Raw genomic sequence first — 15,723 nt, 5'->3', positions numbered from 1 at the left:
TTAAAATAGGCAACCCCTTGCAGTAGTTTTCACTCAGGTATGCAGGATTTTAATCTATTTGGGTTGTTGAACAATTAAAATCCATGTGTACTGAAAGCTGATTAATTGTAGTAGTTGTATTAGTTCAAATGTATGACTACTTTATTGAACTCAGATTAGATCAGATTATTTCATTTACAGAGCCAACATGAGCAAGAGGAAAGGAGGAGATATCAGGCACTATTTTGGTGCCAAAAAAACAGTAAGTTGAAACTTAGGACTTAATAATGCAGCCTGTATTTTCTGTGGTTGTTATGTAGGATTAATACTGAGCATTATAGCATGAATAATGGTGAATTTTACATGTATGTGCTGTTGTATTAAGGAGACAGAGGGAGATATTGTGAGTGAGCAGGCAGAGGGAGGACAGTAAGCAAGCAGAAAGAGGACAGGAGGACAGAGAGCAGGCAGAAGGAGGACAGGATGAGAGTGAGCAGGCAGGACCAAGTAGTAACAAGGTGAGTTGGAAAGGAGACTACAAAGATGTATTGCCATCATATCAGATATTCAGGCAAATACTAATTTTAGAAACTGATAAAATGCACGACTCCTATTGTTCTCAACTAATAAGCTAGGACTTATATTAAAGTGTTGGCCACTGGCAGTTGCTGGCAGTTTGGATCTACAATACTTTGCTGGTGACTGCTGACTGCAAAAGTTGTTTGTGTGGTACATTATGTGCCCCATGAACTGTAAATGGTGTAAAATTTGGTTTATCATCATCTACAGACTGCAGACATTTAGTTGAACAAACAAGATACTATACGGATTGTAAGACTTCTGTTAACTGAAACATGCGCCTGCGCTGCACTGAGTTCCCTTTACACCGTGGAAAAAATGTTGACCCCCCCAATTGTCATTGTATAATTCGCAATCTGTCTGCGAGCGTTGTCAATCAAGCAAGTTAAACGTTAACACCTGTGACTGAGTTACATTCACACCTGGCGGAGTTGATCACAACATCCGGTTTGGATGCCTTTTTCACTCACGTCCGTTGGTAAAAGGAGAAGACGGCAAAGAACCTGTGTGGATTATACGGCTTAAATAAGGTAAGAACCGAATATATTTACTTCTACGGGATGGTAATCGCTGTATGAAGTCATGTTAACATATCATGGGGTGTGAAGCGACTGAATTGTCATTGACCTGGTTGAGACAAGCTGTTAATTACGTTCACGTTTGCTGGCCACAAATGGTTGCTTAAAACAAAGTAATTGAGTGGCAACTTATTTATCCGGTCAAATATCAAGTGTTAAGCTAAAATAAATGTGTTTAAATGTACTAAGGTGACCAGTGGTGGATGAATTAACGTTTTTTTAGTCAAATGATGGTGAGTGTTTTGTCAAATTTAAATCTGCGCATCAATATGGGGGAGGGGTGGTGGTGGCGTTGTCGTCGTAGTGAAATTGTAGCCCTTTTCAGACAATTTCTGTTTAATCAGGCACGGACATCACCCGTTTATAGTAATTCACAACTACACATTGTCCATGATATACTCACTGAAAATATACTGTTTGAACCAGGCAAGGCAAGGCGCATGCAACAGGCAGAAGTGATGGGATTTACGGCTCTTTGAAGGGAGATCTTAGGCTCCGTTCCTTTCCAAGAGCCCTTTAATTTATTTATTTTTTACATAGTCAATGCAAAGATGATGAATAGCCACGAATGGCTATTCAAGTGGCTATTCAAGATAAGAGGTTAAATAAACGGCTCTCAAATAAATCGGTTCCCCTCGTTCATACCAAAGAGCTGTTCAAAAGAATTGGATTGTTCGTGAACGTAACATCACTAGCAGGATGCAGAAATTATGCAGCGGACATCTCGCCGCCTGCTCCTGTCTGGACGTTAAAAAACGTTACAATTCATAGAAGAGACTCAGTTTTTTCTGCTTGAGTGCCGTTCGTTGCATCACTTTCCTACAGGGACCACATTGGTTCCATCTTAGTCTAAAAAAATAATTCCTTGCATCTGATGAAGTTTAACAGCCACATTTCTCCACTTGTTCTACAAGGTGCAGTCTAAAGATGTGGCAATGTTGCTCAAGGTGAAGTACCAGAATACCAAGAAGTACATCAGATTACTGTCAGGGTTCACCTTTTTGGATTTCATCGCTCAAGGTGAGTAGCCATCCCATAGTTGCCCTCACAACAATAAATACAAGGATTTATGTATTTAGGATGGCACTTTTGGTTTTCAATTTGGGTATCAATTTGCAAAAAAAAAAAGCTTTTTGTATTGTACACACTGATGTTGGTAATGACCAAAATGCAACATTCTGACGCTGCGGTTACTGCACAAAGCATTATGTAGTTTCAGAGATGTTAAAGAGAAAAGTTTGATCAGTCATCCTTAAAGTGCAGTTTAAAGGTGGTGTAAGTAATTGCATCTATCCCCCCAAAAAGTGTTAGCATTGTGGTATACATTGTGACAGCCATCACTAGCTCAGAGTGTTTTGTCAGAAACATGGGTCCTCCACTCTGCAGTAAACAGAAAAGACATTTTCTGGTATCCTACACCCTCTTTCAGCCAATCTGGAGAGAACTAGTAGGAACTTCAAAAATCAGTGGGGTATGAAAAAAACTGCTGGCATAAGTCTATGATTATACTATTTAATTTCTTGACAATAGCTGTGTTTTAAAATTAAGTGTAATCCTTTATAATCTAACTGTATTCTTTGCTTCAGTTGAGATCTCGTGTCTCTGCCTTGACTACTATAACAAAGTAGATTATAGAAAAATATATTTAAAAGAAAGATCTGTATCTAATTGCAAAACAGTTTGAAAATGTGGGATCAGGTGTGATTTTTAACCAGTGTCTGGGGAACCACCAAATGCTACATTTCAGGCATGTCACAGTTACGTTTTATTTCTTTTAGACTTCTCTCATTTTAGATCATTCAACACCATCCTCCCTCACGGTTACGAAGACATCACTTTCTTCAAGTGACAATGACCACTCCAGTCGAATAGAATATGGGATTCCCATAGGCAGGCGTACGTCCAGCTCTGAAGTCATACCCAGGCCTACCACAGAGGTTTCTGAGTCAGAGGCTGCAAAAGAGGTAGTCAAGGGCAGCAGATGTAATTTACATTGTTGACCATCATAAAGTGTCAAACTAAATGAGTTTCTCATCAGAGTATTTGTGACATTTAGAATGATTGGGTTTGGCTAATAGCTCTGTACTTAGTAATCTAAGGCAGATAAGAAACAACATTGTTTCATCACAAATCATATTGCACTTGCATAATCAGTTAAACAATTGGTTAGATTTTTTTGCTGAAATTGCTGATCCATTTTTGTGTGTGAGAAACCCTCCTGAATCAGTGATTTTAACTTTTACTCTTAATCTTGTGGTATATTGTTAAAATGATTTTATCCTGAAAGACTGATTTGTACACTGAAAACTTTTTCTATTTTCTTTTACACAAATAGATGGTAAAACTTTTTTTAACATAACAACCCTAGAGCTGAATGAAAGTACAACAATATGTTGTACCACTCAACCCACCCCTACAGGTCCGACCATACATTTCTACAGAGCGTGTACCAAGTCAAATAAGTAAGAATAAATACAAGCCTTCAGTATATCAAAAAACAAACAAACATAAACAAAAATAGCCTAAAACAAAACTGTTGCAGAGAGGGATTAAATAGCAGGGAGAGCTAGAAAAGAACATTAAAACAAATAAAAATAAAGCTAGAAACGGCACCAAATGTTGAATAAGCATGTTTAACAATCACATGACATTGTTTAAATATAAGGAGAGTATTGTGGACTCCGTGTCCACATATGTTAGAAAACCACCCCAGATCTTTTGGAACTCTCCAGGTTTACCTTTCAAATTATACATAATCTTTTCACTTGGTATGCATGATGCTAATTTGATGCTTATTCAATTTGAGTTGTTTTTTATTGACTTTCATCATAGATGTGTCACCCAGGAGAATTACTCTTGGCTCTGCGGGGATGGTTAGTCCTGTAGTATCATTAAGCACTTTGAGTATAGACACCCAATATGAATTAAGACAAGGGCAAGTCCAAAACGTGTACCAACGTTCCTATTCCCGATTTGCATCTTGGGCAAAACTGGGAGTACTGAGACTTTATTTTATGTAATCTGTCAGGGGTATAGAATGTTCTATGAATAAGATTGTATTGTGTAATTTTATGTCTAGAGTTAAAAGAAAAACACTGACTACTAGTACACAATGGTTCCCAACCCCATTCTTCAAAGTTACACTCCAGGTCTTCTTCCCATTTACATTTCACTCTTATCTCTTCCCAACCTATAATCTGAGAAATTCCTGAGTAAGAGTAGGATATAAACCCCCTCACTCCCTGTTTACTACGCACAAGTTTATCTAGAGGCTGCTCTTTTAATGGTTGAAGATGGCCACCCTGTTCGGGGATAAAAAAGTGCCTAACCTGGAGGTATTTGAAAAAATGGGTGTGGGGTAGTCCATACTGAGATGAGAGCTCTTCAAAAGTCTGAAGGGTTCCATCTTTGAACAAATTCCCAAAAGTTGTAATACCTTTTGTAAACCATAGGTTTGTAATACTATCTCTAAGGGCTTTAGGTAAAGAGGGATTGGAGTGGAAAGGGTATTTGTCATAAATAGGTTGAATACAGCCCGTTTTCTTCCGAATTTGCTGCCATATCTTATAAGTATGGACAATAACTGGGTTTGTTGTTGTAACCAAAAGAGAGCTAAGTGTAACCCATTTAGAAACCTCTTTGTCTTCACTCTGCGATGTGTTGTGCGAGAATGACCAGGGAAACGGGCTGGAGGGTTCTGACACTCACTGTACTCGGTCTGTCACAAAATAAACATAAACAGGAGAGACTTGAGCGGTGTACATGAGGAGGTTGTCGACACTGCAGACATGTTCCAGTCAGACTCTCATTCACATAAAATAATAATGTTCTTTCTCAAAGCAACAGAAAATAATATGTAAAAAAGAAAAATATAATCTCCAGAATATTATAAATTAACTTAAATAAAAATAAATAAATTAACTGAAATAACTTCAGTTATTCTCACAGAACCCTCATTCATTCACATATAAATAGCATCCCCACTTATTAACCAGTGGACCTCTAATAAACATAATTAACCATCTCCATACCTGTCACAAAATAAACATAAACAGGAGAGACTTGAGCGGTGTACATGAGGAGGTTGTCGACACTGCCAAGGAGAAATGAAAAGAGTCACACACACAAAACAAAAACACCGTGAATCGGCTCTCGGCTAATGAAGCATGTAATGTAAACATTAGCACAAGCTAACGATAACTAGCGATATTCACAGACCGCTTCGGAGTCACTTTTTACATACACACAATGCGGTTAACGGCTGAAAACACTACCCACAACATCCCGACATGAACCGCACCGGACTTGTTAAGCAACAGTCTCATAAAACAACACTTTTTGTACTTTTAGTGGGAGAGAAGCTTCCACACATCCTACCTGCAGACATGTTCCAGTCAGACTCTGACCAGAAGGCGCAGGCGCAGAACCTCATAACTCCCCGTCATAGCCCCTCCCCTACATACACACACACAGAACTCCCCAAAACAGACAGGCAGAAGAGAAAAACCTTAACTGTGTGAAAAATAAAATAATAACTGAATATTTTGGTGAAATTATATCAAAGTAAATATCCAACTGTTACATAAGCGAGCTGATATATGGAACTGATTCCAGTTTCAACTCTGTTAAATGGTTCTGTTCAATATGTTTCCACTTAGGTGAATGGGCTTGCACTGTTTGCCAGACCCATATTGATCTAATTTGTGCTGCCCAATAGAAACGCTCAAAATTGGGGACTTTCAGTCCACCTTTTTCTAGAGGGTTTTGCAATATTGTCATCTTTATCCTGGGTGGTTTGTTTCTCCATATAAACTATGTGATGCAAAGGTTGAGTTGTTTAAAAAATTGCTTCGGGACCGGAATTGGTAACATCTGGAAAAGATACAAGTATTTTGGTATTACATTCATTTTTATGCAATTAATACACCCGATTAAAGGCAAAGGTAAATCATTCCATCTCTTACAGTCCTCTTTTGTCTTTTTAGTAATGGTGTATAGTTAAGGGAGAATGAATTATGCTCTTCAATTGGAATTTTAAGTCCAAGATAGGTAATGTGATTAGGGCTCCATTGAAACATAAGCTGTGTCCAAATTCAGGGGCTGCATCCTTCGAAGGACCTGGCCTTGCCAATTTAAGCCGAAGGCTAGACCTGGCCAATTTAACAACGGTTGACCCGGCCTTCGAAGGCCGGGTCAACCGTTGTTAAATTGTTAACCGTCCAATTTAACAACGGTCAACCGTTGTTAAATTGGACGGTCTAGCCTTCGGAGTATTTCCTGGTTGCGTCAGCAGATGTTCCCGCCCTTACCCTTACGTCACGATTTTTTCCGCCCAGGACCGCGAAAGAGAGTTGACTGAATGGATTTTATGGTTTTCTGAACATCTAACATTTTGAAAGTGAAGGCTTTTAAGGCTTTACTTCCAACGGCATAATGCTAATTTATGCCGTATGCTAATGCATTACCAGCGTCACGTATTTTAACTGAAAGTTAAAATTTGGAGGTTTTCGAAGTCCCCTGAAGTTTAACATATCTGGCGTTGGATGTTCAAATGAGTAAAAACGGAGTATAAACCCAATACTTTGGGTGACATCAATACCACTTGATGTCGCCATTTTTCTTGCTTTCCCTCTTCTTTTTCGGGACTGAGCAGCGGTGCGCAAAGAATCTTGGGATATGGGAGGCTGCGAAGGATAGTAGCGGTACGTCCTCCGAAAAGAGGGAAAAGAAGGCTGCATTTGTGGGCTGCATTTGAAGGAGCCTTCGAATTTGGACAGCATTCGTGCAGCGTTGTGACGTAATTGGCATTCAAATGCGCCCTTTGAAGGATGCAGCACCTGAATTTGGACACATTTCATCAGGAGGGTCAGCTTTAGCTTTGGCGTTCAGGGGCATGACAACACTTTTATTTATATTGATCTTATAGCCAAATATTTTTACCATATTCTCAGTCAGTGTGTCCATAAGAGCTGGGATAGATTCATCTGGACTTGAGAGGTATACCAATATATCGTCCGCATATAGAGACAAAGTATGAGTACAGTCACCAATTTGTATACCATGAATGGCTGGGTTAGACCTTATAGCTGTAGCTAGTGGTTCAATCGTGATAGCAAATAATAGAGGTGAAAGGCAACAGCCTTGTCTAGTGCTGCGTGATAGAACAAATCTGGCCGAAATGTCTTTGTTAGTTTGTATTTGTGCTGTAGGGTGTTCGTAAAGCAGTTTGACCAAGTTGGTGAATTTGGGACCTATGTTCATTCTTCCCATGGTCTCAAACAAGTACTGCCACTCTACACGGTCGAACGCCTTTTCTGCATCGAGTGATACTGCAACGCATGGGTTTTGGTCAGACTTGGAGCTGTAAATTATGTTAAAGAATAATTGTACATTGTCATTTGATGATCTATTCTGAATGAATCCTGTTTGGTCCATGTTGATAACGTCAGGAAGTACTTTTTCAAGTCACTTTTATATTCAATTTTAAAAAAAAATTATATTCACTGGGCAAGATTGAAATAGGCCTGTACGAGCTGCAGAGTTTAGGATCCTTCCCTGGTTTCGGTAATACAATAATCAGTGCCTGCTCCAGCGACTCTGGGAGTCTACCTGTTTCTATGGCATAATTAAACGTTGAGAGCATGGGCTCTATCAGTTTGGGAATAAATGCTTTGAAAAATTCCATGGAGATCCGTCATGACCTGGTGATTTTCCTGAGGCAAGTGAGGTCAAAGCTTTTATCACTTCCTCTTTCTCGATACTGCCCTCTATTATCTCCTTCTTATCATCAGAGTAGGGAGAACGAGCTTATCCAAAAAATGCTGTATACTCAGTGTTACATCCTTGAGATGTATACAATGACTGGTAATAACTCAAGAAAGCCTCAATAATTTCTCTAGGATTACTAGTAAATGTGTCATCCTTTTGGATTGTGTATATTGCCATGTTTGTCTCTTTCTTTATCTGCCAAGTTAAAAGCTTCCCTGCCTTGTCTCCCTGTTCATGATATCTATGTTTCATTCTTTTTATAGCATTTTCTGTATTATGTGTATTAAGCATGTTATATTCCAGCTGTTTTGATTTCAGTTGTTGAAGAATATTGTCACATGACTGTACGTGTTGTCTTTCTAGTTTCTTAATCTTATTTTCAAGATCTTGGATTTTGGTTATATACTTTTTGCATTTACTTGAGGTGTAAGCTATTATTTGACCTCTGAGGTAGGCTTTCATAGCATCCCATACAATGTTAGGGTTTGCAGTGTTTTGATTTACATTTAAGAAAGTCAATTTCCCTGCTAATCATATTCACAAATTCTGAATCGTGAAAGTAAATGTGAGGTAAATCTCCATCTGTTGCACCTGGTAATTGGTGTGGATGCAGGTATAGTTACTAACGAAGCAGCGTGGTCTGATAAGGTCCTAAGAAGTGACTTGGTGTATCTTAGAGGAGGGCATCAAAAATAAATCTATACGGGTATAACTATTGTGGACAGGAGAATAAAATTAGTATTCTCTAGTATCTTTATTTAGTGTACGCCAAATGTCTACGAGCCCCACTCCTAGCATCTCTTCTTTTAAATATATAGCACTCTGTGTTAGAGAGCTGGTTTTCTGAGAAGACCGATCAAGGATTGGATCCAAAACAAAATTGAAGTCTCCTCCCATGTAGACCTCTGTGTGTAGGTCAGATAAGGTAAAGAACAGTTTCTCAAAAAATTGAGGATTATCTGTGTTAGGCCCATAAACATTAACCAGTGTTATGGGTTCCAAGTGTAATAACCCTTGTACTATCACAAATCTTCCGAAAGGGTCCTTAATGACTGAATTCACCTGAAATGGGACATTTCTATGAAGTAGTATGGCCACTCCTCTAGCCTGAGATGTATATGATGAGAAAAATATGTGACTATAACCCCCTTGTTTCAGTTAACATGTTCATTGTCTGTCAAATGTGTTTCCTGCAGTAAGGCTATATCGATGTTGTGCTGTTTCAGATAACTTATAATACGTTTCCCTTTGACACAATTGTTTACCCGTCTTACATTCCAAACCAGACATCTATAGCTCATTGGGGTGGCTTATATGCACTTTGTATAGCTTGCAACAAATAATAAAATAGTCCTAAGCATAAACAGAATATTTCCCTCTTTTCTCTGTATAATTACAAGGTACACGTTCTCGGATATTAGCCGCAAAAGAAAATAAACCTCTGTCGAACTCTGGACCCTGACCTCTTTTTCCCGAACTAAAGAGGTAAACCCTAAAACTAACTGACGTCCGTCATGTTGAGGTAGCATTATAGAACATACAGAAATAGCTCAGCTCTCTGTTAGAATTGTAAACATAACCCATTGCACCTACTTACTAATTTCTATACTGGGATAAATATGAAAAAACACGGACTTTGACTGCCATAACTCAGTATCAGTGACCTCTTTACCTTTTAACCAAAGTTCTGTGAGTCTCACTCAACCCAAACAATCAGTGGTGAAAAGCAAGAACATAAAAGAAAAAATGGAAAAAAAATACAGTGGGCCCTGACATCAAACTTTATACTCATAAGAGTGCATTATAGTTTAAACATTCCCACCTACTCACTGATGAGACCCTGAGATTGAACAGATTGACCAGATAAGTGTTATTAGACAGGGTTTGTTCAGTTGTGTGTTTGGTCCGGTAAGTTATTTTCAAATGTCCTCCCCTCAGCTGAGCCAGTTACAGATGAGTCTGGTTTTCAATCAAGTTCAAAGTCTGCAACGCTGTCTTTGAGTTACTCACTTATGTTTCGTCTCTCCTGTATCAGAGCATAACCAGACGGTAATACAAAGAGAAGTGGGAAAAGGGTGAAAATGCAGGGCTCCGTTTGTATGTTTTCCGTTGGCAATATTCACTCAACAGTCTGTTCATAATCCAAGATTGGTATCTTATTAAAACATGTCCGGGTATTCTCTGCGAAGAAATCTCTCTACTGCATCCACCGAGTCAAACGCTCTTGTCGCCCCGCTGTGGGTAGCCACTTTCAAAGTTGCAGGATAAAACATCCCGTACTTCACGTTGCCCTGGCAGAGCCGGCTTTTTAGTGCGCTGAAAGCCATCCGCTTCTTGTGCAAGGTTGGAGATAGATCAGGGAATATCATTATTTTGGAGTTACCGTGCATGAGATCCCTTTTCTTCTGCACAGGCTGGTGACTGACTGCTCGAGCTCAGTGCATTTTTGCTCCAGTTGGGCTATCCTCTCTGTGCTTGCAGCCCTCCCTCCAGCTTCTCAATAGATGCGTCCACTTGGTTAAGACGGGCAGCAAATGTGTTCTGAATCACGTTTGTCATTTTTTCCATCTCTCTCAGAAACCAGGGTGGAGGCTGCGTGTCCATGAAGCTGTCGATGTTAGCTTGCAACGACTTAGCGCTAGCCATGTTAGCGCCAGCCGTAGCAGCCTCCCTCAGTCCGTTATTTTTCTTTTTTAGGTGGCATTTGGCACTTTGGTCTATGTCACCATCTTGGGTGTTCGTCAATATATAAAAAGTAGAAAAATCGGCTGTAAAGCACTACAGGTTACGTGATAATCATGAAATATCAGGAGAGCTCAAGAGCGTGCTGCCGTTCACTCTGCTGCCATAACCGGAAGTCCATGTTTTTGTATTTTAAGAATATGGTCTTGACCTGTTTATATGAGCAGTATCATCAGATAACATCTATTGGGGTTTGACGCAGTATAAACTGATTTGGAATGTTGTTGGAAGGAGGATGCCTTCCTGTAAACATAAGGAGAAGTATGCCCTGGGAATTATAATACTCTTTCCTTCACTGAAGGATCCTTTTTCTCCAAAGGGCTATGTAAGTTTAAAAAATGATTACTTCCAGAAAACACACCAGTTTTACTGACAATAGTTTTGGGATTTTAGTTAAAATGATTGATGCATCACGGATACTAATCAAAATAGTGTTGACATTTCTACATTCTTGTATTGTAAAAAATAATTGACACCACCTAAGTCTAACAAAATATTTTAAACTTGAGTATGCTACAAAAAGTTCAACTCTCCCATAAAGATTGTCATTAGGATGCAAAATGACATCAAATGAGTGAAAATGCCTCGTCTTGCAATCGGAATGAATTCGGGCAATAGGATACTACACATGAATTAGAAAATGGCAAACCTACTTTAAAGTGATTATCCTTTTATTAATACTGTTACCACATTTTTTTGTAAAATCAAGGAATGATAAGACTTTTGTAATGATGTTTTATAAATATCGTAACAGGAGCACTTCTATGATGCAGACAAAGGCACTGGATATTTAGCATGGCGCCTTAAGACCATGTCCAGGAATACGGTAAAAAGACCAGCCAAGACAGCTACAGTGGCTCAAGCACAAGGACCAAAGCGCCGAAGATTGGCCATATCATTTCTCATTCACTCTCATGATGAAGCAAGTGTGTTTCACAAGATGAAGATGACCTTTCAATATCGCCAAGACCTAGTGCATGACCCACAGAGAACCACAGATGTTCTGTAAAACATTTCCATGTTTTTTAGATGTCAAAGGGCTGGTGAAGTTGTCCATTTCATTTATTTACACTTCATTGTTTTGTTGCTTGAATGCAAGTACAATACTCTGACCTTTTTTGAATTGTGTGTATTTATATGCTTATGTGATCAACAGCTGAATCAAGACTTCCTTCTGCTGTTTGGAGCTGAAACAGCCTCCAAGATGCTTGAGAAGTTGGACACAACTTTCAGGCCCAAGGTTATCAATGAGGCCAGACACCTGACTCAGTCAATTGAGCTGTGCCGACTTCTAAAAGCTGCTGAGAAACTGACAGAGAACGATGACACCAGTAAGCTAATTGCCATGATTGATTTTTATTCCTAACAGCAAGTACTGGTTACTTTGTGCATTCCAACTTGATACTAATGGCTTGTTTCACCTCATTATCGTCCTGATAGCCTGGGACAGTGACATGGCTTCTCTGCTGCTCCTTCTCCATCTCCTGCCACCCACAACGGAAGAGGACCAAGATAAGCCCCAGTGATGCAGTGGACAAAATGTTGCACTTTCACAAGGTATGCATGTCTTTTTTTTTATCCAATTAGCCAGTATTTTATATGTATTAACTCAATTTGAAATGACTTGAAAAGGCATAGTCAAACAAAATAACTAAACTGAACGTCTTCACGTTGGCTACAATTCCTCAACAGCGAGGACTTCTTTGGGACACACACACACACACACAGACGCGCGCACAGTTTGTCATGGCTTGTTTAACAACTCAACTTTTCGGGTGTACAGACCCAAGTGAGCAGTTGAAAACTTGATAGTGTAAGGTGTTGATGTTACCGTTCTGTTTTTTAGTCATGCTGCAGCTTGGATGAACACCTTCGGAGAAGAGATGGTAGACAACCATACATCCTTGCTGTTGGTCGAACCAGGAACAGGATGGACACTTTCTACATTGTTGTGGACAAACAGCTCAACCCCTGCCAAGCCACTAGCTCGTTGGGTGCATTTGACGAACTGTTTAAATCCGACTACGTGTTCAACCTGTCATACGATGAGTACCTGGGCCAGCTCTTCACCTTCGTGCAAACAGTTTTCAATATTGATGTAGCAACAACAAATGAGTCTCCCAGAGTTCGTGAGTTTCGTGCTAAAGTCTTCAACTAAAGCACTTAAATGTTTAAATGTTTCATTTGTCAAGCTGTGCATGTTCCCTGCCAGTCCTTGATCTCTCATCTAAGACTTGATCACAGTTATCCTAGCACCAGGTTTAAGTTAGTTTGTGCACAAGATCGTTGTAGGTGTCAGTTTTCAACATATTCCGGTTTCAAAAAACATTTAATTAGTTCTCATGAGAAGGATTCTGAACCCAGAGTCTGAGTGTTTTGAGGACAATGGACCAGGTCAAAGGAACAAAGAAAATACAGAAAATATTTGCGCTTCAAGATTGAATTATTTCAACAAGAAATGGGGTGTTGTGGAGCCAGTAGAAAAATTTCTAGGAATTCGATTTGATACAAGGCAAAATAAACAAACAGGTACTTATGATCAAGTTCCAGTGAACGATACATTTGTTTACATACCAATTTTAGAAACGATAAAATTAATGTGCTGAAATGCTGATATTTGTAAACTGCTTGGGGAAACTTGTATATCAAGACCTGACAGAATAACTTCCATCACAAAAGTCTTTGTATCTAAGACGCATCCATTGTTCTCTAAACACCAGAATTCTTTACAAATCCAGTTGTTCTAGGATGCATGCAATTCTGGGATTTACAGAATCTTTCAGTGGATGTTATTTTTGTCGTTTATGTTTGATAGAAAAAGATGATGCCCAGAATGTTTACAATGAGGATGAACCCAAGATAATCTTGCGTGGAAAGGAACTTTTTGATATGCCCTGCAATGAGTTGCAGTCAGACCCACAGAAGTTATGTGTTTGGTTTAAAAAAAAACTCGACTCTTAACAGCCTACAGTTCTTTCATGTTTGTCATAAGTTTTCTTTGGACATTATGCATGACATTCTTGAAGGGGTGGCTCAGTATGAGCTGAAGTTACTGTTGGAATATCTCTCGGAAAATGTTTTATCGAAACCTGATCTGTTGTCTAGAATTTATGCCTTTGACTATGGGTATGTGGAGCACAAAAATCGACCTACAAGGATTAACTTGGACAGTAGTGGCAATAATATAGGGCTCAATTCCATTCAGACTTGTTGTCTTGTAAGAAACATTCCTCTGCTTTTTGGTGACATTGTGCCAGAAGGAAACCGAAACTGGTTTTTGCTGTTGCTTTTACTGCAGATAATTCACATTATATTTTCTCCATCTGTTACACTTGGCATGACTGTACTTCTTAAGCATTTGATAATGGAACATCATGAGTTGTTCAAAGAGCTGTATCCCGATAGAAACCTGATCCCGAAACATCACTTTATGATACACTATCCATCCTGTATCCGAAAAATTGGACCACTAATACATATGTGGAGAATGATATTTGTGGCAAAACACAGGATTTTCAAAAACACACAAATGTCTATTGCATGTCATTGGGAGACATCACATTGAAAATGTATTGAGTATGGACCTATGAAATCTATTAATGTGGACAATGAGGACTATAGTGATGTGTTGGCTCGAGCTTTGCATGTTGAGTCTGTATCGCAAGACATCCATGCAACTAACTGGGTTACAATCAGTGGGACAGAGTACAGGGCAGGATTAATAATTTGCAGTGAGATTGAACATGAAATGCCTGTGTTTTGCAGAATAGAAAAAATAATTGTTGTTGACACTGTTATCTGCTTCCTTGTGAACAAGCTTGTGGTTGACCATTTCAATGAACATTTTCATGCTTACAAAGTATTTGAAAGTAATAACAAAGATGTTGTTAAAGCAGACAGTCTTGTGATTTATAAGCCCTTCGACTTACAGAGTGCTTATGGTGGAGATGAGAGCCAATATATTGTGCCATTATTTTCTTTGTAAATGTTTAAGTTGTGCCTGATCTTATTATTGTGCTAATTCCTATGGTGCTGGGAAGTAAGTTATTTTTTGAATTAAAAAAAGATAAAATGTTTGTTTGAATGATTTTATTACTTGATCACTGTTGCTAGTCAACACATTTGAACTTATGATGTAACAGTAAAGAGTGTGTGTTGTGTATGTTAACTTTCTGTAGCCTTGTAGGTGACTACAAGAATTTTCAGATTTGGTGACATGTATGTTAGGCTAGTAAACACACAATTACACTTTTAATGTATCGTAAAACAAAACAATAAATGTTAATTAACACACTAGTGAAAGGAAATAACACAATTTTAGTGTTAAAAATACACTTTAATGTGCCATCAAATAACACTGTATGTTAAAAGTTAACACTCACAGTGAACACTAAGAAAGAGTTCAAATATTAACACTGTCCAAAGTTTCATTTTGACTCAGAATCCGTGAGAATTATATAAACTCGGAAAAAGTGTGTACAAAAGATAATCACACTCCCCCACAGCAATGGTACATTCCGGGGGATGGGCCAGTGAAACCTGCAGTGCACCTAATTAGCACACCTGTCATCCCCAATATAGTCAATCCTTTCCCACACAGCCAGTCCTTTTGTCCCTCAGCACGGTGTGCGTACTTATCTATGTGAGTAATGTCATGAATTGGTGTTCTTGACGTGATATTTGCTATAGGTTTGTACACATTATGGGAGCTGGTGTTGGGTTTGTTTGATCACATATGATGGGATGTTGGTTCACTGGGTGCTCTACGGGTTTGATGATTTATGTTTGACTGTCACTTATGATGCATTCACGGTGGTTTTCTAACGAGCACTTTGTTTATAGTGAGAAATATATTTTTACAATTATGAAGTTTCTGCGGAAGTTTCCAGCCTGAATTTGGTAATCATTATTTGTTTATATCCTTTATAGAAACCACACACCTATTATGCTTTCAATCACAAGCATCAATAAAGAACTTAATTAAACCTGAACTACTGGCTCCTCATGATTCTGAATGATCATCTATGGTGGGTTCGTTTCCCCAAACCGGCAACAGTCAAGAGAGGATAGCCACATT

At 38.8% G+C, this 15,723-nt stretch overlaps 1 protein-coding gene and 1 long non-coding RNA gene across 2 annotated transcripts; one reads left to right on the top strand and one right to left on the bottom strand.

Moving 5' to 3' along the window:
• Positions 1-2,883: 2,883 nt before the first annotated feature.
• LOC141008130 (uncharacterized) lies at positions 2,884-4,836 on the bottom strand. Its single transcript, XR_012180056.1, has 2 exons — positions 4,772-4,836; positions 2,884-3,089 (listed from the first exon to the last, which is right to left on the bottom strand). It is a non-coding gene; the product is annotated as an uncharacterized lncRNA (long non-coding RNA).
• A 6,045-nt stretch (positions 4,837-10,881) lies between these two features.
• LOC141008125 (uncharacterized) lies at positions 10,882-12,804 on the top strand. Its single transcript, XM_073480355.1, has 4 exons — positions 10,882-10,971; positions 11,803-11,968; positions 12,142-12,203; positions 12,493-12,804. Exons 1-4 carry the CDS (start codon positions 10,882-10,884, stop codon positions 12,802-12,804), a joined length of 630 nt encoding a protein of 209 aa, XP_073336456.1.
• Positions 12,805-15,723: the final 2,919 nt, after the last annotated feature.

The sequence above is a fragment of the Pagrus major genome, chromosome 14, assembly GCF_040436345.1.
Source record: "Pagrus major chromosome 14, Pma_NU_1.0".
In the NCBI taxonomy this organism is placed as follows: Eukaryota; Metazoa; Chordata; class Actinopteri; order Spariformes; family Sparidae; genus Pagrus; species Pagrus major.
The sequence above is the reverse complement of the archived record's forward strand: the minus strand, read 5'-3'. Positions and strand labels throughout refer to the sequence as shown.